The sequence below is a fragment of the Tachypleus tridentatus genome, chromosome 1 (genome assembly GCF_004210375.1).
Source record: "Tachypleus tridentatus isolate NWPU-2018 chromosome 1, ASM421037v1, whole genome shotgun sequence".
Lineage (NCBI taxonomy): Eukaryota > Metazoa > Arthropoda > Merostomata > Xiphosura > Limulidae > Tachypleus > Tachypleus tridentatus.
In genome coordinates this window covers 88987312-89012085 of record NC_134825.1, presented here as the reverse complement: position 1 = coordinate 89012085, position 24774 = coordinate 88987312, and the positions used below count along the sequence as shown (strand labels likewise).

Below are 24774 nucleotides of genomic sequence, written 5' to 3'. Positions count from 1 at the left end.
TGTACCGATTTCCAACTACCCCCTGTAAATGTTACCCCGGGGATAGTTTGAAATCGATTTCATCTTACCACCTTTGATTTCAAACTACCCCTTCCCGATAGACTCGTTGTAACGGTTTGTTAAGATGCTAGACGTTTTTATCGCACTCAGTGTGTGTAAATGAAATTAACACATTAATAATAATGTAAAAATTCGAATATTTATCATGTTCTATATCTCATGCTATCAATCACTCATTTTTATTTCAGTGCGCATAAAGAAATATAAAAAAATTAATATATATAAATTACAATATATTGAATGAAGACAGTATGTAAACCTTGTGGTCTGGCGAGGACGAGCCCTTAAAATACCTTTTATCTTATATAAATCATCTATTTTAATAAAAGAAATAATAGGCCTTTTGCTTATTATCATGTACTTAGATACGTACTCGACACGCACTACAAATATTAAAAGCAATCATTATGTTTGTCATTTTGGCGTTAGAAGAAGGGATAATTTAAAATCGATTTTATGTTACTCCCCCGGTACTCTGAAAACGATTTGATATTACCGGGGAGTAACTTGAAAACGGGGGTAATTTCAAATCGTTACACCGGCATGCCAGGTGGTTAAGGCACTCGATTCGTAATCTCAGGGTCGCGGGTTCGAATCCCCGTCACACCAATCATGCTCGCCCTTTCAGCCGTGGGGGCATTGTAACGTGACGCTCAATCCCACTATTCGTTGGTAATAAAAGAGTAGCCCAAATGTTGGTGGTGGATGGTGAAGACTAGCTGCCTTCCCTCTAGTCTTACTGCTAAATTGGGGATGGTTAATACACATAGCCTTCGTGTAGCATTACGCGAAATTTAAAAACAAACAAACATTTCGTAGAATGTCTACCTAGAATAAAATGTTGACTTGTTGTAACGAACAAAATTTTGTATCACAAGTAGAAATTTCTGGGATAAGCTGTTTGGTGGGAATAAATATCCATTTACTCGGAATAATATTCCCAGTATTTGTAAGCAATTGAAACTCGACATACGGACGTTCTTTGTTGTTAAAATATGATATTGCATTAAAAATAACGACTTCTACATCTCTTCAATATATTATTCACTCTTATTATGCTGTTGTTGTGTGATAAAAATCAAAAGACTGTAGCTTAATTAAGACTAAACTTTATGTTTAGCTAGCTATAAAATGAAGCTTTAATTGACATTGACCTAGCCCAACAATGTCATGTATTTTATTAGTTCAAATGATTTTTAAATGCAACCAGATTATCAACAAATTGAGTTTCCTATTACAAAAATCTTTATTTATTTTTATTGAATACAATGCATTTCATGCGTCAAAAATGATATTTATGTAAAGTACTGCTATATCAAAACTTTAGAGCAAATATTGAACTGAATTTTCAAATCAAAAACTTGCTCGAATTTTTTGTTAAACTTTAAAAAATTGCACATTAAAAACTATTTCAAAATAATAGATACAGTCTGAGAATAATATACACAAAGGTAGCTAATATCTACTGTTCTTGGTAATATTTTTACTACGTTATCTATTTGACGTTCAATCATAACACCTTTCTCTCCATCTTCAGTAAAGGTTATCACGCAAGTATAAAATAAAAAAACTGAAGATGATCTACTTGAGACAAACAATTAGATTTAAGGGAATGTTGGAAGGGATTGTGATGGGTAAAATTGAAGAAAAGCAAAAGTCAAGCAGAGACTCACTTGTATTATTACCTAATGACATTTAGTTGAGAAACATGAATTAAGAAAGTTGGTACAGATAGCGAGAAATAGAAAACAATGAAATAAAACTTTGTCAAACCTTAGTAGTGGAAAGGACACTAACAAGATACAAATAATTAGAGTATAAAAAATTGATTATGACTCGATCTTTATAATAATGTGAAGTCGTAAATTTTGTGTTTTCTGAATATCTCGAACGAAAAGAATAGAAGAATCTGAGAGTAAGACATCACGCAAAATAATCTCATTATAAGGTTTACGGAAGAGAAAGTTATAAAAAAAAATTAGATAAAACATAGCTCTTCACGTGTCTAATAGGTTGAACAACAGTACATTTTCCAGACAACATTGATTTTGAGTTTAAGAACTTGTACACGAGTTGGGTTTTTGAATCGCGGAACTTCTTGCTTCAGGCAGTGGATTGGGAAGAGGATCAAGATATGTGTTGTGCAAAGTTTGAGTGTACATGTAGTTGTTCTGACCATCTGTGTTGCACGGTTGGACGGGATTACTAAACTGGCTATCTGAGAACATATTTTTTCTGTGGAGTGATTCAGGTTTTAAAGATACCTGATGACCGAGAAGAGAAGATACGGAGTGAGACAAAGGCCAGCCACCTACTGGAGCAAAGGTTGTGGGAGGACTAGCGATCTCTAGAGGTATCATATTCGTAATTGATGAAGCAGAGTAGTTGGAAGCCAAAGAGGTTATTGTTGGTGGAGTGGAAGAATAGGTGTGAGGATAAAAAGGATGGTACAAGAGTCTGGTTGTCTTAGACGATTCATAAAGGTAGCGAGTACTCAGAGAGCAGGTTAATGATCTAGTTTTATTTCTCAGAATTCGGCTGATGCTGCTGACAGAAGGAATATTGTGCTTATCACACAACCCGTCAGCCAACAAGCGCTCTCTTATCTCCCAAGCAAAAATAGTCGGATCGTTTTGTTTTAGGTCTTTAATATAGGCTACAACTTTAGGTGTAGTGACACGAGGTTTGCTGCCACCGATAGCTCCTGGCAAAATGGAACCTGTCTCGTGATAGCGAGTCAAGATCTTTGAGACGCAGCCGTGGGACACACGTAATTGGCGGCTAATGTCACATGGGCGAACTCCTAGTTTTGCAAGCTCGACGATTCGAAGTCGAACAGCATTGGGAAGTGGCCGGCCGTTAACAAACACGCCTCCTAGCTGATTCACTTCTCCGAAACTTGAAGTTGCTGTCAGAAGAAAAGAAGTAAAAATGTCATATTTTTTGTCAGGCTTGAAACTAAACTTAACTTTATGTTTTGACGAGTATGATGATTATATCTGATTGATTTAATGTATTGATTTAAAGTAAAATATATGTAAAAGCAGCAGCCATTATTGTTATTTATCCAAGCTAATGTTATTGCTATAGCTGTTTCTCTCCTAAAATAATTAATTAAACTGACAATTCACATCGACTTTAAATTAACACTTGTGAGACATAGATACGTAAAAAGTTAATAAATTAGTTTCCATTTTCATCTTGGAATATTGCAACTTCGAAGCTTAAAACAGTACTGTAAAATACAAAAGTACGATTCCTAGTAAGGTACACCACACCTTTTCAGTAAAACCTCTTCCAATTTCTCAAATTCTCCACCTTTTCGAATATTGCCGTCTAATCCTTTTTTATCCTCCAGTTCTTCTTTATCGCTGGCTATCTGAGTACTTGGTTGTACCCGAACTTACAAGTTACCTTTTTTTTTTTCATTGCTGTAAATCTGGGGCGGACAAAACATAATACTGAAGGATGTGGACTAGAAGGCACAAGACTCGAGTCACGATTTCATATTGAACATGCTTCGGGAAGCTATGACACTGAACCTACTATCTGGTGGACAGATGCTGTACAGACGGCGTGTGCTACTGACCAGAGACCACTTTAGAAGTAGCAGTTCTAAATTAATACTTAAACCTGGCCGTTTAGCTCATGTGTTGCATAAGATGCTGTTCAGGTCAGGTTTGAAAACATCAAATACCTACTAGTTTAACTAAAATCAAAAATATTTTTAGAACATGAAACTTTAAGCCTGCATTTTCTTCATATGTGGAGAAAATGTTATAATTATATTCTGCTAATTTAACACACGCACACGTATATATATATATTTAATACGTAACCAAACAATTTCTATTTGTATTTGACTAACTTGAAATAATTAAACATTTTGTTCTGCCTCTGTTAATAGAAGTTTTAAGATAAGTTTTATAAATTAGTTTTATCATTCTGCAAGCTATACGAGTAATTGTTAAGCAAATAATTTGATTTTGCTACTTTTTTACAAGAACTGTCATATGTCATTTATTTTATGGTTCAGTTGCCAAATTGAATAAAATAACTCTTGTCTTTTGTTCATAAATTCATTTTCTTTCCAATCAGTATTAATATTATATGTTTCAAATATGTGTATTGATTTGCTGGTCAATAAAATAAACGAACAAAGTAGTAGTTAAAATATTAGTATAAACTGTACGTTCATGCAGAAGCTCGTATTAATACAGTTAAAACATTTTATCAAAATAATCAAAATGTCTCTTTATTTGACTTATAGAATAACTATTGTGACATACATATATATATCACAAGAAATAAGACTGAAAATAAGTGACATATTAGAAGTGTTATGACTTTTGAGTAAGCATATTATATTAATATAATAATAGTTATACAAACAACAATTTATAAGTATACGAAAGAATAGGCCAATGTTCTGTTAAACTTAGTATGTGCCACCAGCAACAACATCATTTCTTACGCTTATAAATTGTTGTTTCCTACCTACTGTTAATATAATGATTTATAATATAAATCCAACAGTTGATAACAGATGATATTACGTCCAAATAAAATTAAACACAATTTTAATTTCATCATTCTAATGAGTTCTGACATTGAGTAAAAAGAACTGGTGATAACGAAGTACATAGAACAAGAACTGTGATTTTGAACAGATACACATAGATCAAAAACCCCTTGGGTTCAGGTGTAGCCAACCCTAATTTTGAGCGATCAAAGGAGAGCAGGCAGCCAACAGAACCGGTTACCGCAAAAGTTTTGTTTGGCTCTCTGAATCGAACAATGGGATTGCAATAACATCTGGAACCGAGGGCCTTTTGTTGCGCAGTCCGACACGTTAATGACAAGGCCACATCTGGCCAATGCAGAGCAGCTAGTATATTGGACTTGCATAGGTGTTTGTCATACCAGAAATATTTATTAGACCAACAAAGGAAGATTTAACTAATTATTCTGTCTTATTAAAACATTAATTATCACTTGCCATTAGTAATAAAATAATTGCAAAAATTCAAAACAGAATATAACACACTAACAGGTTAAAATGATTTCTGATATTTGTAAATACCTAAAAAAGCATTATTAACAATATATAATTAAACGAGTATTCATTTTAAACAATTGTTTACTATTTGATCTTTTTAATTTAGAAGTTATCTTCACTTAATTTTAACATATCTTGAAATATCACAAAGGTGTTATACTGCTCTCTGGTGATCATCTCTAAAACTAAGGTGATATTTTAGGCATTTATTTCGTTATAGATAAACAAATAATTGTTCCGTTTGTATGAAAATTCATATTTTTTAAATTGTCCAACACTTGTTTTTAATTCAATTATTTTAAAGTTTTTATGTCCTGCGAATCTTTCCTATATTTATGAATAATATGTGATAAACACATCAATATCATTGATTCCATAAAGACAAAAATGAAATTCTCGTTTTACGTGTTTATATAGCCTGAAGTTTACTTATTTGTTTGATTAATTATTGTACCTTTATTTAGCGTTTAAGATGTGAAATAATCCTATAGATTAAAATTTAGATAGATATGGAATGTATTGAATGTTACAGTCATACAGGATCTGATAGTTTAGTTCAACCTTTTGTCTGTTTTTGTTGATGCAACACATTCGTCTCTTTTACATACCATGAATGATTTTAATTCAATGAATGATTTTACTGTCACTAAGGTTTCGGGTTACGCTTCTTGCCAAAACAATACAATCTATACAGAGTTGCCCTCTTCAAAACATAATGGGCATCGTCAATAAGTATAATTTTTTTTATTATTTATTGGAATTAGTCAATTATACTTCGATGAGCAGTACTTTTTTGCTGTACTCGTAAATCAAATGTATGAGTGGAACATACTGAGATATTTTTTACTAGATAAAAAAATAGGTTGTACTTTATAGTAGTTTCTAGCTTGAACTTAGACACTTTTATTGCTGGATGAATATGAAGGTTGAACTTTATAGAAATTTATAGGATGCGATTAGACACACACATTGGTAGATATATTATATTATAAGGTATATTATAAGGTACTCTGAGACACTGATATTGCTGGATATGTAAGCGTTGCTCTTTAAAGTAGTTTCTAGGATAATCTTGTTACTGGGTAGGTTCAAGAAATTAGCTTAACACAAAAAACAAAAGATATCATATGACTTTAGTGCTGTCAAAAAAGGAACATTTCTTCTTCAAGGGCAAACTTGTTTGTACTTCATGGTAGTTTCTTGGAAAATCTCAGATGTCTGCTGCTAAAAATATTAAATTGGATGTACTCCGTAGTGGTTTATAGAATGCGCTTAGATATGTTTGTTACTGGATATATAAATTGATTGTTCTTCATAGAACATTCTTAGACATCTTATAGCTGGTTATGTAAATAGTTTTTATATCATAATAGTTTCTATAATACACTTAAACCCACTTGTTCTGTATTGCATTAAGCAGGTTTACTTTGTAGTAAGGTCTGGCTACTCTTAGACTTTCGTTACTCGATATATAAATTAGTTGTACTGTATATCAGTTTGTGTAATAATTGTAAATACTTTTATTTGCATATGGTAGTAAAACGCATAGGTTCAAGAAATATATTTAACACAAACTTAAGCACTCATAAAACACAAACTTAAGCACTTATAATGAATTTCAAGAATACGTTTGGACATAATTAGTTCTTGGTGCATAAATGAACTTTGACACACTTGTGTCTTGCTGAATCTACAAATGAAATGTTACTTCTAGGATACACTTGAATACATTAGTTTATTGGTTGATAAATGATCTGTATAAAGAATATATCATATACTCTATTATTTTCAGTCTTCATTTATTTCATTCTATTTTTTTTCTACCATACACGTATCTACTTAAATATGATATGTGAAACATTGACTAGAACAATAAAACCTTGTTTGTTTCAGCTTTTCTGCGCTAACTCATTGATAGTTGACACAGCGCCTGAAGAAATTCCTGGTATGTCCGCTTTCTATGACTCGTCGTTTCTGAGTGGGTTTGCTTGTTAACATCAGAACACCGTTAGAACTGAGCTGTGCTTACCCGAGCGCTGTAAACATTTATCCTTACATTTAGTCAGTGTATAGCTGTGCATACATCAGTTGTTAGTATATTAACTTGAATAGTACCTGTTATTTTTCTCGTGACTTTTGTCCATAAATCGTTTGTTTTAACTCTCTATCGAACTTTATTTTCCTATTTCTGAATTTCTGGGAGCACTAGAAACTACACTGAAAACATTTTGATATTAAGCCCTTGTCATAGTTGAAGCTATTGCGTGAGACAGTATTAACTCATTTTTTAAACTCCTGCTGAATATTTTATAAGGGGCGACACATTTTTAAAATCCTGCATTCTTTTATTATTTTATTTAGCAAAACAATTGGCTATCTGTTTTCAGCACACCACAAGTATCGAAACCCGGTTTTTCGAGTAGTAAAGCTTTAAACCTGCCGCTTTGCCACTGGGAGGCACACTTTTTATTTTAACCCCTAATATAATTGTCATTGTTTCACTTAGAATATCTTAATACCTGCTGGTTAAAGTTCTTCAAAGTGCAGAACAAGTTTGAACAAATGGAATTTGAATTTTTTAGGATTTAAGCTATCAAGACTAGGTAGCAATCTTTACTAATTAAGATTTATAAATGTTCCAGTTAATGATTTTGGTTGAAAGTTTTAAATATTTTTCTCAATGTATATAACTAAAAGAAATAATGAAAATATAACTAAAAATAACGAAAATTTGTTTTACATTGTTGGGCAACAACTTAAACGAGTATTCACCTTGAATTCACTGAGATGCATCCAGAACCTATTAACACTGACAACTTGTGATACATAATTATCCAGAACAAGAACAACCTTAAAACACTTGAGAATCTTATTTTCTGGATACTCTGTCAATACTGAAACAATTACAAGTAATATTTATCGAAATTATGTATCAACACTGAAATATTTACAAGTAATTTTCATCGATAATGAGAAATTATGAGGCATTTTTAAGACATTTAAAACTACTAATAAATATGTAATGAAAAAGAAAGACATATTAAGAACTGTGTTATTCATAGAGCGACTTTGATCTACTTACATCTAAGAATCGTTTACTATCAGCGTTTTGAAAGAAAATATTCAATTCGAGTTACAAGAAAAAAATTAAAATATATATATTATACTTTTTTTGTTTTATTTGCCAAAATTTAATCATAAGCATCATGTAATTACATGAAGTAAAACGACATATTAACTTGCCTCTTAAAATATACATTCAATACGTTTACCATTTGTCATAGAGGGAAGTAAACAATATAAAAAATGAAAATACTCAAATATACATATATATATATATGTATACACACAACGAACAGTATGTGAAGTATATGTGTACAGAAGGTTAAAAACTGAGATCTGGCTCACTTAAAGGATAGATAGATGGACAGACAGAGAAACAGATAAAGCTTACGAAAATAGAGCCTTACTAAGAAAATCTAACGTGATACGAATTATTTGTTTTCAAATACGCAATTATAACAAAGGCGACTGTTGATAAATCATTTATAATTAAATGTTATTTCTAATGTAATATGATCAGGTGGCGCTTCAGCACTGTTGTCAGCCTGCACTGGAAAGTCAACACCGCTTGATGTTTCTCCTTGTGTTTTCCGGACCCCACACATATTCAAATGTTTCCTCATTAGCAGCGATAGGAAAGATTTACATCAGAAAAGAGTTAGCGACAACATAATATTATAAACTGAAATATTCGTTCTAGAGCCTTTCAAATATAGCGGTTGTCATTCGCAAAGGTGGATAAGGTTAGAATTGAGCGCTGACAACTTCCTACCTCAACACTCATCACTCGGAAAAAGAGGGCGCCCTTAGCAAGTATGTTAATATTTCCAGCTTGAATTACTTAAGTTTCCTGTTGATATTAAAGAGAAAAAACAAGCAAGGCTTGAAAAAAATATTTCACTGATTTAAGGACTTTTTATTACTTCTAAAAACATTCCCATATACGTTAATATAAATATACAAAAACTGACTCATCAACGAACTATGTTCTATAGTATTTTTAAAGAAAGAGAAGGAATCGGCCGTCAGCCAAATATAAACATATGCAGTCTTATCATAAAATCTGAGATCAAATCGTATTGCAACTGAATTGGGCGCGCGTGTGTGCGACATCAAAGATTTTAATTGTGAATCTTAACTGATCTATAACGCTTACATGTATCTATGTTATTCAGTTAACAAATAAGTCTTACCAAACAGAATGTTGGCCACACAACGAGAATCTGTGTCATACATAGCTTCATCTCCTAAGATACTTCCCAGTAAAGTATAAAGAGTAATATTAACATGTTACACGTTACCGTTCTTAATTAATGCCATTTAGAATACAAGTTGGTTTAGCTATGCCACGGGTTCGCGTTCCGATAATCAGTTTCCAAGCGTCTGTTTCGTTTGTTTGTTTTGAATTTCGCGCAAAGCTACACGAGGGCTATATGCACTAGCCGCCCATAATTTAGCAGTGTAAGACTAGAGGGAAAGCAGCTAGTCATCACCACCCACCGCCAACTCTTGGGTTACTCTTTTACCAACGAATAGTGGGATTGACCGTCACATTATAACGCCCCCACGGCTGGGAGGGCGAGCATGTTTGGTGCAACGGGGATTCGAAACCGCGACCCTCAGATTACGGGTCGAACGCTCTAACTCACCTGGCCGTGCCGGGCCCGTCTGTTTCGACGAGCTTTGATGTTTCAAAAGAAAGAAAATAATAATTGTGGTAAATGTTAATTGTGGAGTTTTGTAACATAGAGTTTCCCGAATAATTCCAAAATCTTAAAGACAATATAGTTTAAAGTCTAACTACTAAAAACAGTAGGTAATTGTGTGATATTACATCAAACCAACAACTATGACAAATTAAATCATGACATTTTGTACCGGCTCAGTAACAAAGTCGTGATTTAAACTAATGTTTACGGTGTTACTGTGATGGATTAAGCCCGGCCAGTTCAAACATCATCGGCTGCAACAAATTTGTTAATGGTCCAGCCCTAGTTTAGTGATTCCATTAAGTAAACCCTTTTTTCCAATGTTAAAAAGACGTGAGTACACAAATAACTTTCAAAGAGGAAAGAGATGCCGAGTTCAATAATATATATGTATCATTAACTGATTTATAGAATAATTAATTAAGTGTTCGTAACGATACGATTTAAAAATCTGGCGCTATATAAGTCTGGATACAGAGTAAAAGGGAACGTATGTCACTGTTAGATAATCAGCAAGCGAAACTTTGACTACTTTAACAAACTGTTATTTGTTTAGTGTAAATCTCTCTCCACCTTTAAGCAAAGCCTTAAACAAATATTACTTAAGTAAACTCAGCAAAGACATCACTGTCCTTGTGGATCACTATGTTGAAAAACATGGTAGACCGACATCTGACTTTTCTTTACAAATTATCACCTTTTGCTACACCAAATTATCTTCTTGACCATAAATATAAAGAAGTCTTATTAATTTCGAAGTTTAAATCACAAATTAATGGCAACATGGGATGAGAAGTACGAGTGTAAATCTTTGTTTATTCTCCTGTAATTTGCTTCAATTTTTAAATTTATTTTTGCTATTTTAATTAATTTATTTTACATTTATTAATTTCATGTTCTGTATCTCTTTTTATTCAGCATTCAAATGTTCACTATATTCACTATAATGTTTATTTGTGTTACGAAACATTGATGTTGCTCTATATATATATTTTCTTTCAATGTAAGCAATATTATCAGAGTGACTTTCCTATGTTTACACACTCTCCATTGATTTATAGAACAAATTAAAAAGTCTATAGTCAGTTACGCATTGTGAATCTGGCAATGTAAATAGTAGGACTATCCTGATAAAAGTTAGAAACAAAACGTTGAGTGAAATAAATACAACCTTGATCTGGAGTTTAGGATCATTTTTCATCACGCAAAATGTCTAAGTTAATCCTGTCAGCACTTCGTAGTATGAACTCTTCTGTATTTATTCCAAAATCATATAATAGTTGTTTACTTAAAAGTAAATAAAAAGTATTATCTAAGTTGTTTTAAGAACCTTAGTAAAATATGCCTATGTCTGACAACTGTTGTTATTTAAATACTGTTTGTTAATATTAAGAATGACTGTATTAAAACTAGGGCGGTTTAGCTACAAACAGCTAAATCTCTAAAACATTTTATTTGTTAATAATTAAAGAATGTTAATCACTCAAGGCTTTCTTTTTTTCTTTCTACAGATAATGAAAAGTGTGTAACATCACCTCTTAAATATTGTTTTTTCCAATGATACAGTAGTTGGAGGAATCCAAGAAATATTTAATTATTATGCACTCTATTCTGTACATCCAGCCCCGTTAAAATGTTCTGGTATTCATAGAAAAACCTCTCTGTTTGTGACTTGTGGTTGAAAAAACGTAAATAGATCGCAGATGCTATTCTTTTTACATCACTGATTTATGTCCACAACAAGAGCAAAAATCGACAACACTAATCTAGTTTATTTTTGTCACGAATATTATGACTGCTAGTTACATTATTTCGCGACCTTTCGGCGTTTCACGTCGTAACATAAAGATGTTTGAGTTAGTTTAATTCTTACAAACATTATGATTCCATGCGAAATCTTACATTATATAAAGATGTATGTTATACATAACGTAACAGACTATTTTTTTAGTGTTCAAGCACATTCTGTAATCGATCGTCTATACTCTGTGAAGAAAGAGCTAATTACATGTAGGAAGTTTCAAGATCTGCATAAAGCCACTTTAGCGACAGTATCTGCTCTTTCATGCTGCTTTTCAGTTGATAATATATTTAAACTTATGAATGGCTGTACCTTAATCCTATTCCACGATCGTACAAATTATTCTAACGTAGCTTACAATATTACATCGTCATATTCAATTTATATGACAACAAAAAAGAATTGATTTGTGCCTAATCTGAATTGAATAATAATATTTTATAAAATACTGGGTAAACACAAGTATTGTATGGGTTGTTCTTTATTTTATTAATGCGTAAAATAATGAAATAACATGCATAGATTTAATATTTGTTATATTACGAGGCTTCGCTTTTCTGTATCATGTTTAATACACTATTATTATTTCCAGTAACTCAGAAGGGTAATTATAAGTTCTGCAAAATTATCTAAAACATTGTGAAAGTTATCCTTGAAATGATCTATGTATGAACATGAAAGTAACTAGAGAAATCTTAAATATTTATTTGATACCTTTCTTCGGCTATTAGCAACGTAGACGATTCGTTAATTTTCAGTCTTCAAACACTGTATCCCATACAGCGTTATTTAGTCAATATCTGTATACCGGATGTTATGCTTTTCTTTTACAACCCATTATACCTATAATAACGTTACTTGGAAACATTCTACAAATGTTTTCTTTAAAACAACATCCCCTTAGAAAGGGTGTGGTAATTATTTTATCAGAATTTAGAGATGTAAATAAAGTATTCATTTCTAACCAGCGTTACTGGAGTCCATGATGTTACGGTCGTTAGATAATACTTAAAACCTTTATGTGTATAAATAGTGTCATGTTATAAAGACTCAAAACCAATCATTAAACGACTGTCATTTTGTTTCATCTTTTATACAACGATCGCTTTGACCTGACCTCTGGAAAACCTACTGAAAGAAAGCTGACAACAAAATAACAACATGGGTGGCTTGGATCGAAATTTTAAGGTTTCAATTACTTAGTTTCTGCTATTACTATTTTGCAGATACATGCGGGATTGTAACATAGCATCGATAATTTATATTTAAATTAGTTTCAATGGATTTAATTTCTATTTATTGTGCTTTTGTTTTTCAGTTTCAGAATTCATATTGCTGCTGCTTTGGAGATATAGTCAGGTTGGCAACGTAGTATTAGTAGTTCACATATAAAGTTAGTTGAAAGGCTGTTAGTCTTCATTTAACGTGGTTTTGTGTCTTATTTTCAAGATTCACTTCATGATGATTTAGTCTTGCAACGATGGACTGGTTGTTAATAAAATGACATCAGTACTTCATCATAGAGAATTAGTTGAAAGGAATTTAGATCTACTCTTTGTCTTATTTTCAAAATTCACATTGCTAGCATTTTGGAGGCTGTGTTCTGTGTTAAAGGACTTTTTTCAGAGTTTTAGTTTAGTTGTAATTTATATGGAGAAAGAGAACAACAGAAAGATGGCGAAAAATAATATCCCTTAATGATTGAAACTAAATTTGTGACATATGTTTGAATATGGGTACATTTACTGGCATTGTACTGTATTACTATGATACCTTAGAAACTTTGCAGCGATTCCAATAACGAAAGTGTTACAGTCATGTGAAAAAAATTAGGACACCCTATGAAAGCCTGTGTATATATGTAACAATTTTGGATAAATGGATATTTAATCTCAATTATAACAATTCTAAGAAATTAAAGTAATATAACTAAACAATTAAAACTGAAGAAAAACTTTTCAAGATCTTCTGTAAATGTAATTCTACAAAAATGCATATTCTAACTGAGGAAAAAGTTAGGACACCCCCACATTTATACTTACTCATTTATTTGGACTCATGTTTATGAGTCCAAAATGGCTCAACTCACACATAGGTGTATCACACCAGGTGCACATGATTAGAAGATCGTTACTCAGCTTTGTGAATGAGGCTTGCCCTATTTAAATCTCAGACATTTAGTTTGGTGTGCTCCTGACTGTTGAAGTGAGAGTGAGCACAATGGTGAGAGCAAAAGAGCTGTCTGAGGTCTTCAGAAAGAAAATTGTAGCTGCTTATGAGCCTAGTAAGGGATTTAAAAAGATCCCAAAAGACTTTCAAATCAGCCATTCCACTGTCCGGAAAATAGTCAACAAGTGGAGGACTTTCAAAACAACTGCCAACATGCCCAGGTCTGGTCGTCCAAGCAAGTTCACCCCGAGAGCAGACCGCAAGGTGCTAAAAAAGGTCTCCAAAAGCCCTAAAATGTCATCATGGCACCTACAGCAGGCTCTGGCTACTGTTAATGTCTCTACATTAACATGTGCATGCCTCTACAATCAGAAAGAGACTGCACAAGTGTAACTTGCATCGAAGGTGTGGAAGGAGGAAACCTTTGCTTTCTAAAAGAAACATCAAGGCCAGACTGAAGTTTGCCAGAAAGAATGTAGACAAAGACCAAGACTTCTGGAATAATGTTTTTTGGACAGATGAGTCCAAAATTGAATTATTTGAACACCAGAGCAGAGGACATGTTTGGCGTAAACCAAATACAGCATTCCAGGAAAAGAACCTCATACCAACTGTGCAGCAGGACCTGGACAACTCACAATCATAGAATCTACCATGAATTCTACTGTGTATCAGAGGGTGCTCGAGATCATGTAAGACCATCTGTAAGAAAATTAAAGCTGAAGCGGAACTGGACCCTGCAACACGTCAATGACCCAAAACATACCAGTAAATCCATCAAGGACTGACTGAAAACTAAGAAATGGAGAGTCCTGGAATGGTCGAGTCAAAGCCCAGATCTTAATCCCATTGAGATGCTGTGAGGTGACTTGAAACGGGCTGTACATGCAAGAAACCACTCTAACATCTCACAGATGAAAGAATTCTGTATTGAGTAGTGGAGCAAACTTTCTTCAGACCAATGTCAGAGACTGGTAGATGGCTACAAGAAGCGTCTCACTGCAGTTATTTCAGCCAAAGGGCGTAACACTAGCTATTAGGGGGTAGGGTGTCTTAACTTTTTCCTCAGTTAGAATATGCATTTTTGTAGAATTACATTTACAGATGATCTTGAAAAATCTTTTCTTCAGTTTTAATTGTTTAGTTATATTTCTATAATCACTCAGTATTGTTAAAATTGATATTCAATATCTATAAATCTAAAAATGTTACAGAAATACACAGGCTTTCATAGGGTGTACTAATTTTTTCACATGACTGTATATTTAACAATACTAACCAAGATGATGTAAATATCGAAACCAAGTAATGCTATGTTTGTTTGTTTTTGTTCTTTTTCTTGTATAACTTTTGAGCAGCCATACACATCAGATGTATTTTTGATGTCTCAAAATAATGCTTCATACTGGAAGTATACCTGGCCATACTGTTTTGCAAGGTGACATTTGACAATATATTTCAGTAAATTCTGCGCCTAGTTTAAATTCTATCTTAGAGCTTTCTTAGAAGCAGGAAATGTTAATTTCAGTGGTTGATGATCGGTAACTTCATCTTATATGAAGTATACCTATAATTATGATTTCTATTTACGTCCGATGGGCAAATTTACTTATAATACTTGGAACGCTATTAACTTCCTGTGTCCAATGCTTTTATTGTTCTAGTTTCTAGATAGAATTATAAGTAAAGACGAGATTACGCATTTTTCACAATCTTTCCAAGGAGGTAAAAAGTTAAAATTATGTATTACTTTATCAAACTAGCTGCAGTACCATAAAAATAAGAAGTGTTACATTTGTTCTGATGTTTATTTATATACACAGTAGTATGGCGAAAAATAACGTTCACATTAGATATGATTTAACGTAGCTGAGAATTCCCTTACGTGTATTAGTCTATATTTAGTGGGCTGGAATTAACCTATTAGCAAATTCCATTTCAAGACTTACCGAATTGTATTTCTATGAATAAAACATTTTTTTTTCTATATCTTCTTTTCGCTGCCCCACAGTAGCAAGTGTGGGGACATATAATGCTACAAATTGGGTTTCGATATTTGCGGTTGACAGAACATAGCTAGATCTTTGTATGAGTTTATCAACAAACAAAAAATCATTATTTACTTTAATACAAGATTTCAATTATTACGCTTACAAACCTATATCAATAGATGGTCCATAGGAGTTTATACTTCATTTGCTACAGTCATTACCAAATATAAGTTTTTTTAAGTCAAATGATAAAATAACACAACAATGCACTATCATAAAATGTTTAACAAAATGCAAATTATTTTACTAAGATATTATACAATCACATAAATATACATATATTCAATTATGTATACATATACAATATTTAGATACACAAAATAAATAAAAAAATCTAAAATTGTAAAATAATATTTATCAGTTATATGCTATTCAGAGCAAACCAATAAGCACAAACCCAAACACAAACACACACGTAGAACGGAACTGTATACAGACTAATCGTAGTGTTCTTTGTTTAAGGTTTTATGTGGCTTTATGAACCCATAGTGACACATAGCCAGGTGAACAACTATTTCACGGAGAAGAAGGTAATATATATTAGCGATTAAATACGGCTAAAAAAGTAGGCTTAAGAAACTGAAGAAAAACATTATTAACAGTAGAAGCAAGGTAGGTAATGAAAATATGAACAACTCTGAGTCTTGGAGACATTGATTTTTTTCAACATTATTAGGACACGAAAGAAATACACGGTGACTGATCTACAGAGAACTTCTGTAGAAAGAATAATATGGCTAAGTATATGTTGGGTATAATTGAAAAGACAAGTAGCCAGTCGTAACTCAGTAATAACAACATCTTGATGTCTATTCTTAGTAAAGTAGAAGTTTGGGGTAATGATGTAGGAAACAAATTATTAGTATGTCGTCCAATCTAAATATTCAACCAGTTTTCTGACCAAAATAACATGATTTGTATTGATAGGAACTACTTAACAGAAGGACTCTCGAGAAGCAACCAAGAGACACTGGCGTTTTTGAATGGATACCAACTTCATAAGATATGTAGGCACAATTAATTCTTCAATCAGAAGGGATGAAGCAGTTATACAGAACTACATAAAATCAGAATGACAACATTGAACACTCAATACTGTGGCAGCTTAAACAGTCTGGAGAAATCAGGTAAAAGAAAAATGAGCAGGAGTATTAACTAACCAGGATAATGTTAATATGATGTTCAGGAAAACAAAGATATGTTAAAGTTCTGGTGATAAACAGCACAATTGGCATTTCTAGTAGAAGTGCTTATGAACTATCCATATAAATTATCAAGTAGTCTTGACATTCTGAAATGGAAGCAAGACACTTTTGCAAAATAGCTCCATTGCTATGGAGTTCTGTGAGACTGAGGTCAAATAATAAATTTGCAGAAAATTCAAGGAAAACAAGCTCCTCAAATATCATACAATCCATGTTTCTAAGAAGAGACGAGTGAGAGAAAACAAGAGACTTTGAAAGGAATATACAAAATGTCAACCCATATTATAGAAATCGAACACGGAGTAATATCTTACAAATAGTGATAAAGGTAGGAAAGGTTACTGAGGAGTGAAAGAATAGAAGTCATATAACGTTATAAAATTTAAGTCCCCACTGATGGATCAAATAACGTTGTCATAGGGTTAAATTTTCCTCAAAATCTAAATTTTCTTAACCAGATGGAAATACTACAAGTTATTATTCTCAAAAAATACGTAAAGTCTTATTTTGAAGGACATATTGTACCCAAAGCCCACATAAGGGAATAAAATGAAAATGTGCTTATCCGTAACCTACTTAAAAACCAAAGAGCGTGACAATCAGCTTCATATGATTTACCAGAAACAGCTATAAGAACATTCGTATATTATAAGCAAGCATGAATTAAAGGGAAAATATGAGATTTTCAATCCCAACGATTAACCAGTAACATTTCAAGATATTGCTTTCTTCTGTTAATTAAGGGATACTCATCTGCTTAATACAAATTTCCTGATGTTCATGTTTTTCTTATGTGGAATAACCAACAATTATAATTCAATGTAGAAAAAGAAAATCCTCAAATATCAGTTCAGGTTTCAACAAAGTCAAAGTCTCTTACGAGTGTGGCATATGGAATAAAAACACATCCGTCTCTTCAAATGGAAATGTTATTTGAATAGAAGCACTGAAATAAATTACACTGGACTAAACTTGGAGCCCTGATTAACCCAGCTAGACTAAACGCCCTTATACAAGATCTAATATTTTGAATTTTGATCGGAACTGTACGCTTATGTATATGATTAAACAACCATCACAAAATTCTACATCTGTATTCCAGAGTATACATTTTTCGGAAAAACTACCAAAGATAGGATCTTCGTAGGAAAGCAAATAAACGGTTAAATTCAAAATCTCAACATGATACATATTCTAAAAGGTTTTAATTACAACTACCTGGGCAAAAGTTAAAGATATAAATTGCATCATTCAGGATAGATCCAAAGCGACCGATAATTGGAAGGATTGGAATTAGTGATTTTAGATGAGATTTTACTTCATTAAAATACGAATACATCTTCCATTTAACACAAAATCTTTATGAGAAAATCTGAGAAGCGAAATTCATAAGTAAATAAAGAATGTTTTTCAAAGAAAATTATTAGTTCCAAAGAACCTGCAAAGTAATAAGATGTGATGTTTTAAGGGCTGAGTTTTCCACTTCTAGAATATAGTTTACTAAGAAAACCATCATTAAGGAGAATCAAGTTATAACAATCAGTAAAACGTCTTTTTTCTTACAGTTGTTGTAAATATGTTCCCGAGCGATACATACTGAAATTTCAAAATATAAGGACATAAGAGTCCACGTCTTATATCGTACGAAGTAACTGTTCACAATTAAACGTAGCACAATGATTATACACACAATCAAGAGTAGTGTAAATAGACCCTACTACAATCTTATATTGTAAGCTTTCAATAGAAAAAAAATCATTTAATAACTTTCAATTAATGCCTAAACACAATGTCAACTGTGACTATCATGAAAGCGTTCATCGTTATGAAGTAATCAGAAGAAGAATTAGGTTCTTTATCATGGTTCTCAAAACTCAGATCATTCCATGATTCAAGCGGACAAGATATGATGATCAACTTCCGATTGAAGGGTTTTATATCTAATATGCTTTTCTGCTGTCTCAGTAATGTTTTAAAGTCTTGCCGAGTTAGCACGGACCAATGTAACAATTTAAGTTACAAAAGAAACAATATATACTTGAGAAGATAAAACAATGACTTGCATACAACTGGTTTGGGTCAAACTGTCAACTGTTATAATGTGAGTTGCGACTTAAACATGAGTTATTTTTTGTCACTGTATCAAACTTTCACAGAAGAAGTGTTGAAATAAGGCAGATTTGGTTCCTCTACATAAAACGCCCTTCTGGGAGAAACTTTGTAAAAAAGCAAACAAACCTCTGTAACAAATAAATTTTGTTCTTCTCTTGTCCTGTGTTCAATATCCATGATTTGTAGACCAACGGTTCTCAAACAGTAGTCCTCGGGCTTCCATAAGAAGATTCATGGAAATATTGCATGATTACGAAAAAGAAGCGATAGAATAGTGTAAAAATCTTATTGTGGTTTACCGAGTTAAAGAAATGCAAGTGACCGGTGAATGAAATGTCTGGGAAACATGATTGTAGACGAATTGAGCACTGTGAGAACTGTGCAGAATGCGCTCCATCCAACTTAATGGATTCCTTATCATATTCTGATGTCTGATGTGAATTACCACGTTTAGGACACTGATTCATACGTCGTTAATAAAGAGAAATACGTTCAAAGATATAACAATTAAAACTGCAATGGATTATTGATTTAAGATCTTACAGGAAAGAGTTCAAAACCAAAACTAATATGAATAAAACTATTTCCTCAAAATTCGTTATAACACCAAAAGTAACTATTCGTCCTTCTTATCTCGTCCAACTCATGCAAAACTTTTAGCGACAAAGAACTTTTTTTCGCAAAGAACTTCTTTGCATCCTCTATTGAATAATGACAACTAGGCGAACACTTGAAACAATTTTTGGCCAGAAGAATAGGATTTCAGTTTCACCACTACAATCCTTCACCAATATATATACTCACTTCACGAACTTCATAAACAGAAATTATTTGCTTCAGAATTTGAGCTCAATTTATTTGATTTCATTTTTTCAGGTTAACTTGAGTAAAGTGTAATAGTGTCACTTGTTAACCTATTATAGAAGAATTACTAGTATTAGCTGATGGTAGTCGTAATTTAAGGAAGGAAAAATTATATCCGAATCAATGTTCCTTCCTTCTTTTCATTAAATCCATAATGACCTTGTTAAATAGTTATTGCACATCCTGTTTTGTGGAAAGTAATATGCGATTCATTTAACTGAATAAGTCTATAAAAAAGTGGAAACACGCCCTATTTCAAAATGTTTTTATTTTCTTTCTCGGGCAAAAATTCTAAATTCAACCTAATTCAACCACGGACAAGGATTTCTTAATACGCAACACTAAAAAGATTTATCTCCCAGCCTTGGGACCGTTCAGAGCATTAAAAAAAATGTGAAAATCCAGATGTTCAGATAAGATTAGGTTATTAGTTGAAGAAAATTAACATTAACTTAACAGCTTTTCACCTGTGGCAGAGCGATATGTTTGCAGGCTCACATAGTTAAAAACCTGGTTTAGATATCCTTGGTGGACAGAGCACAGATAGACCATTGTGTAGTTTTGTGTTTAATTCTAGAAAATCAATCGATCAAACCCAGCTGCTAAAATTAAAAAATAATAAGATATAAAAAGAAAACAAGTATATTATGAGGGTGTGTGTGTGTGTTTTCTTATAGCAAAGTCACATCGAGCTGTCTGCTGAGTCCATCGTATTAGTATATAACAGCATAAAGTAGAATTAAATAAACTTTAAAAATACCTTCTCACTCATTTAAATCTCTTAGGCTTACACCCTACCACGACTGCATGTTCTTAACGCTTTCCAATCCAATAAACTACAACATACTACAAAAGGATAGTTGGAACTAAAAACTGATCCAAACCTTATCAATACAATTTCCCTTTCTAAAGAACCTACTTTACTCATTTTTGTTCTTGGCTTCCTCTACACTTTAAATACTATTGATTAAACGTTTACTAGAGTGTTTAATAAAATATTGTTTATACCACTGACATTAAATTATTACAGCAGCAAAGTTAGTACACTCAATAAAAGGTCATACTGTTCCACCAGATCTATCTTTTATACGTCTGGTTGGCATGTAAACGACTAATTAGAGGATTTCTAATCAATGAATTGCGTAAATTCATCCTCATTTTATATTTTATGTTTCCCCTATATGAATGACATTATAAATAGCGCATTTAAAACATTTATAACATTTTCAGGATTACAATAAAATCTTTTGTTCACATAGAAAGTCATTTCCTCAGATGCTCCCTTAATGTTTCCTTCACAAATTTTAACTCCTTAAACGAGCTACAAACATTTCAATCACGTGAAAACATTTATTTTCGTTGATTAAAAAATGTTATTTATTATAATTAATAATCTTTGTAAATTTTTGCTTCGTTTCATTTTGTTTGTTTTGGAATTTCGCACAAAGCTACTCGAGGGCTATCTGTGCTAGTCGTCCCTAATTTAGCAGTGTAAGAATAGAGGGAAGGCAGCTAGTCATCACCACCCACCGCCAACTCTTGGGCTACTCTTTTACCAACGAATAGTGGGATTGACCGTCATATTATACGCCCTCACGGCTGGGAGGGCGGGCATGTTTAGCGCGACGCGGGCGCGAACCCGCGACCCTCGCATTACGAGTCGCACGCCTTACTCGATTGGCCATGCCAGGCCGCTTCGTTTCAACCTACAATGACTTTCTGATTGTTAAATCGATTTTTGATGTTTTCGTAAACCATGTAGTTTAATTAGTTATGTGTGTATTTTAAATTAATATTATCTGTAGGACAATACGTAGTTTCAACGGAGATGCAATCCTTCTACTTTTTTTCTCTAATTTTTCAAAATTATTTTTAACTAAATGCACACTTCCTTGAATAATATGAACAAGATAATCAACATCAAAAAAGAAAATTTTAAGTTTCTACATTGGATACTGTATAATTTAATTTTTAAGCTAAATGCATTGGAATATTCACTTTAGCTTGTTCTAACTGATTGTTATAAAAATCTATATAAATATATAAACCAGTTAATTCATATTTGAATTATTGTCGTTGTAGGAATAAAAAAAATGTATTTATAGTATTGTAATTAAAATAACTAATTCTTATTTAGTTATCTAGTTCTGGAATTTTCCTAAATATATCTGATATTTTAAGGATCTTTATAAATGAATCAAAAAGTTATTCGCTAGTTCACTCATTTCTTGACGAACCACCTTATAAATTTTAATTGGAAAAATTAAAATCTCTATTGATTAAAATTAAAAACATCTCTATTGATGACATATATCTAATGTATTATTTCGAAAAGAAAATGTTTGTATCCATTAAACCTGAATATTTTATTGTATGACTCTTTCTATTGTTTTAACCACAAACAAAGTATTAAAATGAACCTCTGATCCAAAATGTTAAAAAGAAAAATAGCAAATCTGTAGGATATTCATACGTTGCTAATTTCGTGCACAGAGCTAAATAAATATCTTGATCGTTCGCAAAATATAAGGAATTTTCAATATTAATGTTAGCTATATTGTATACATGTGTAAGTTACTAATAAATCGACGAGAGAAAATATATGATATTTCAGTAGCAATTTTATTTTTTTATGAAATCCTTATTGATCATTATTATTTTATGATATTTTCAATCAAAGAATTTATTAATATATTAGTTACATTATTTTTAGTAATTAAGATAAAATTACAATTCATGTGTAATTTCTTTTCTCTTGGATTTAAGATCATTCTTGAGTTGGAAGTTTTTATTTACGATGTATAGAGCAATATTCAAGTTTAGAATTTGCGAATTTTATTAAAACTCACAGTGGGCATGCATTAAAATTTTAAGTGTTTAACTTTGAATGTCTGTACCTGGATATATTTTTGATTTATAAGAAATTAAATATAGTATTAATATCACTTCCTGGTAGTTTTGGTATATGAATAAATGTTTACCGAAGTATTGTTATAACATTTGTATAAATAGCTAATACTACACAATAGCATTACTTTCGATTTGTTTAACTGAAAAACGTTTTTGTTTATTATTTGATAAACAGAGCTATCATTTATTTTACTTATATAAATATATACTTCTTCATATCCTCCTCTATTGTATAATCGGTTGTACGTGTAATAAGAAAAAGTATTCATAAAATATTGATTCCTTTAAGAATAAAATAGTTTACTACTTACACATAAAATTCAGTTTTAAATGTTTGTAGTAAAGGCAATAAACTAACTGAAATGCTGAGGCATGCTGAATATAAATGTATTCATTTTTTTAAATAGTCATCTTTAAATATACGGATACCTTAACTAAACAGAAATAATCTATAATTTGACTTTTAGCTAGGATGGGTTTGATACACTTAAGATACTCATGGTTGAATGAAATATTATATGAAATACAATGACTTGAATCCAATTAATTTTAAAAAATCCAAATAATATTAATTTACCTGATTTTGTGGAGCCGGTAAGTGTTGTATCCAGTTCGTCAGGTGTGCATTTCCATCTGTATTTATATTTTGTTTGTTTTGCCAGTTTAACCCAAAGCTACGCAATAATCTATTCACGCTCTGTACACTGCGGGAAATCAAACCTCAAATTTTGACACTGTCAGACCGGAAAATATTGCAGACCCACCGGGAGTCCTATATCTAACAAAATGATCTTATTTTTATCTACTACTCCCAAATAACTACCAAATAGTAAAAACTTTCAATATACGTTTTCTGTAATTCATTTCCTGGTACATCGTATATTAAAAATAAGAAACGTTTTTTATTTTATTTTTATTATACGTATCTCGCTTTTGTAACATTCATGGGATTTTGTTTTGTTTTGTAAAATCAAAAAAACTACAGAAAGCAGAAAAGTGAATCTTTATGGCTTCTTATTCGTTCCAAATTGAAGTGTTTTATCTATGAGTCTATGTAACTTTTCGAATAAAAAAAGACAAATTCAACAAAAAAATACCACAAATACAGAAGACTGTATTAATCAGGCTAAGATATTCCGTATGTCATGGCTTACACGAGAATAGCGATGACAGCTTATGACGCTGAGAAAAGGTTTGTTTGTTTTTTTTGAATTTCACGCAAAGCTACTCGAGGGCTATCTGCGCTAGCTGTTTCTAATTTAGCAGTGTAAGACTAGAGGGAAGGTAGCTCATCATTACCACCTACCGCCAACTCTTGGGCTATTCTTTTACTAACGAATAGTGGGATTGACCGTAACTCATAACGCCCCTGCGGCCATGGGAAGAGCACAGGTCGTCTATTGTGTAACTTTAAGACAAACAAAATAAACCAAAGCGACCTTATTTAAGTCTGATAAAAAAGCGACACTTGCACTGTTTTAAGCATCGTTCGTAAGAATCGTTGATTTTTTAGTGGAAAGCTACAGAATGGATTATCTGCTTTCTATCCACAATGGGGATCGAACCTCAGGTTTTAGCGTCGCAATCCTTAAACCTACTATTCACCGAAAGATAATTTTTGAAAAAAATACCTTATTATAAAAAAACAAGATAATTTTATGTAGTAAAAATCTGCTAATTTTAAAACACGGATATAAGCTATTTCCCAAACTATGCTTGTGTCTGAGATATTGTACTGGAACTTTAAAGACCTTCAGTAATTTCAGAGGAA

General features: G+C 32.2%; 1 protein-coding gene across 1 annotated transcript in view; it reads right to left on the bottom strand.

Moving 5' to 3' along the window:
• Nucleotides 1-1294: 1294 nt before the first annotated feature.
• LOC143255220 (paired box protein Pax-1-like) overlaps nucleotides 1295-24774 on the bottom strand; it is a 29549-nt gene continuing 6069 nt past the window's right edge. The window contains exon 2 of the mRNA XM_076510539.1: nucleotides 1295-2968. Within this exon, the coding sequence (XP_076366654.1) occupies nucleotides 2115-2968 (854 nt within the window). The 3' untranslated portion in view covers nucleotides 1295-2114. The remainder of the gene's footprint in view (nucleotides 2969-24774) is intronic.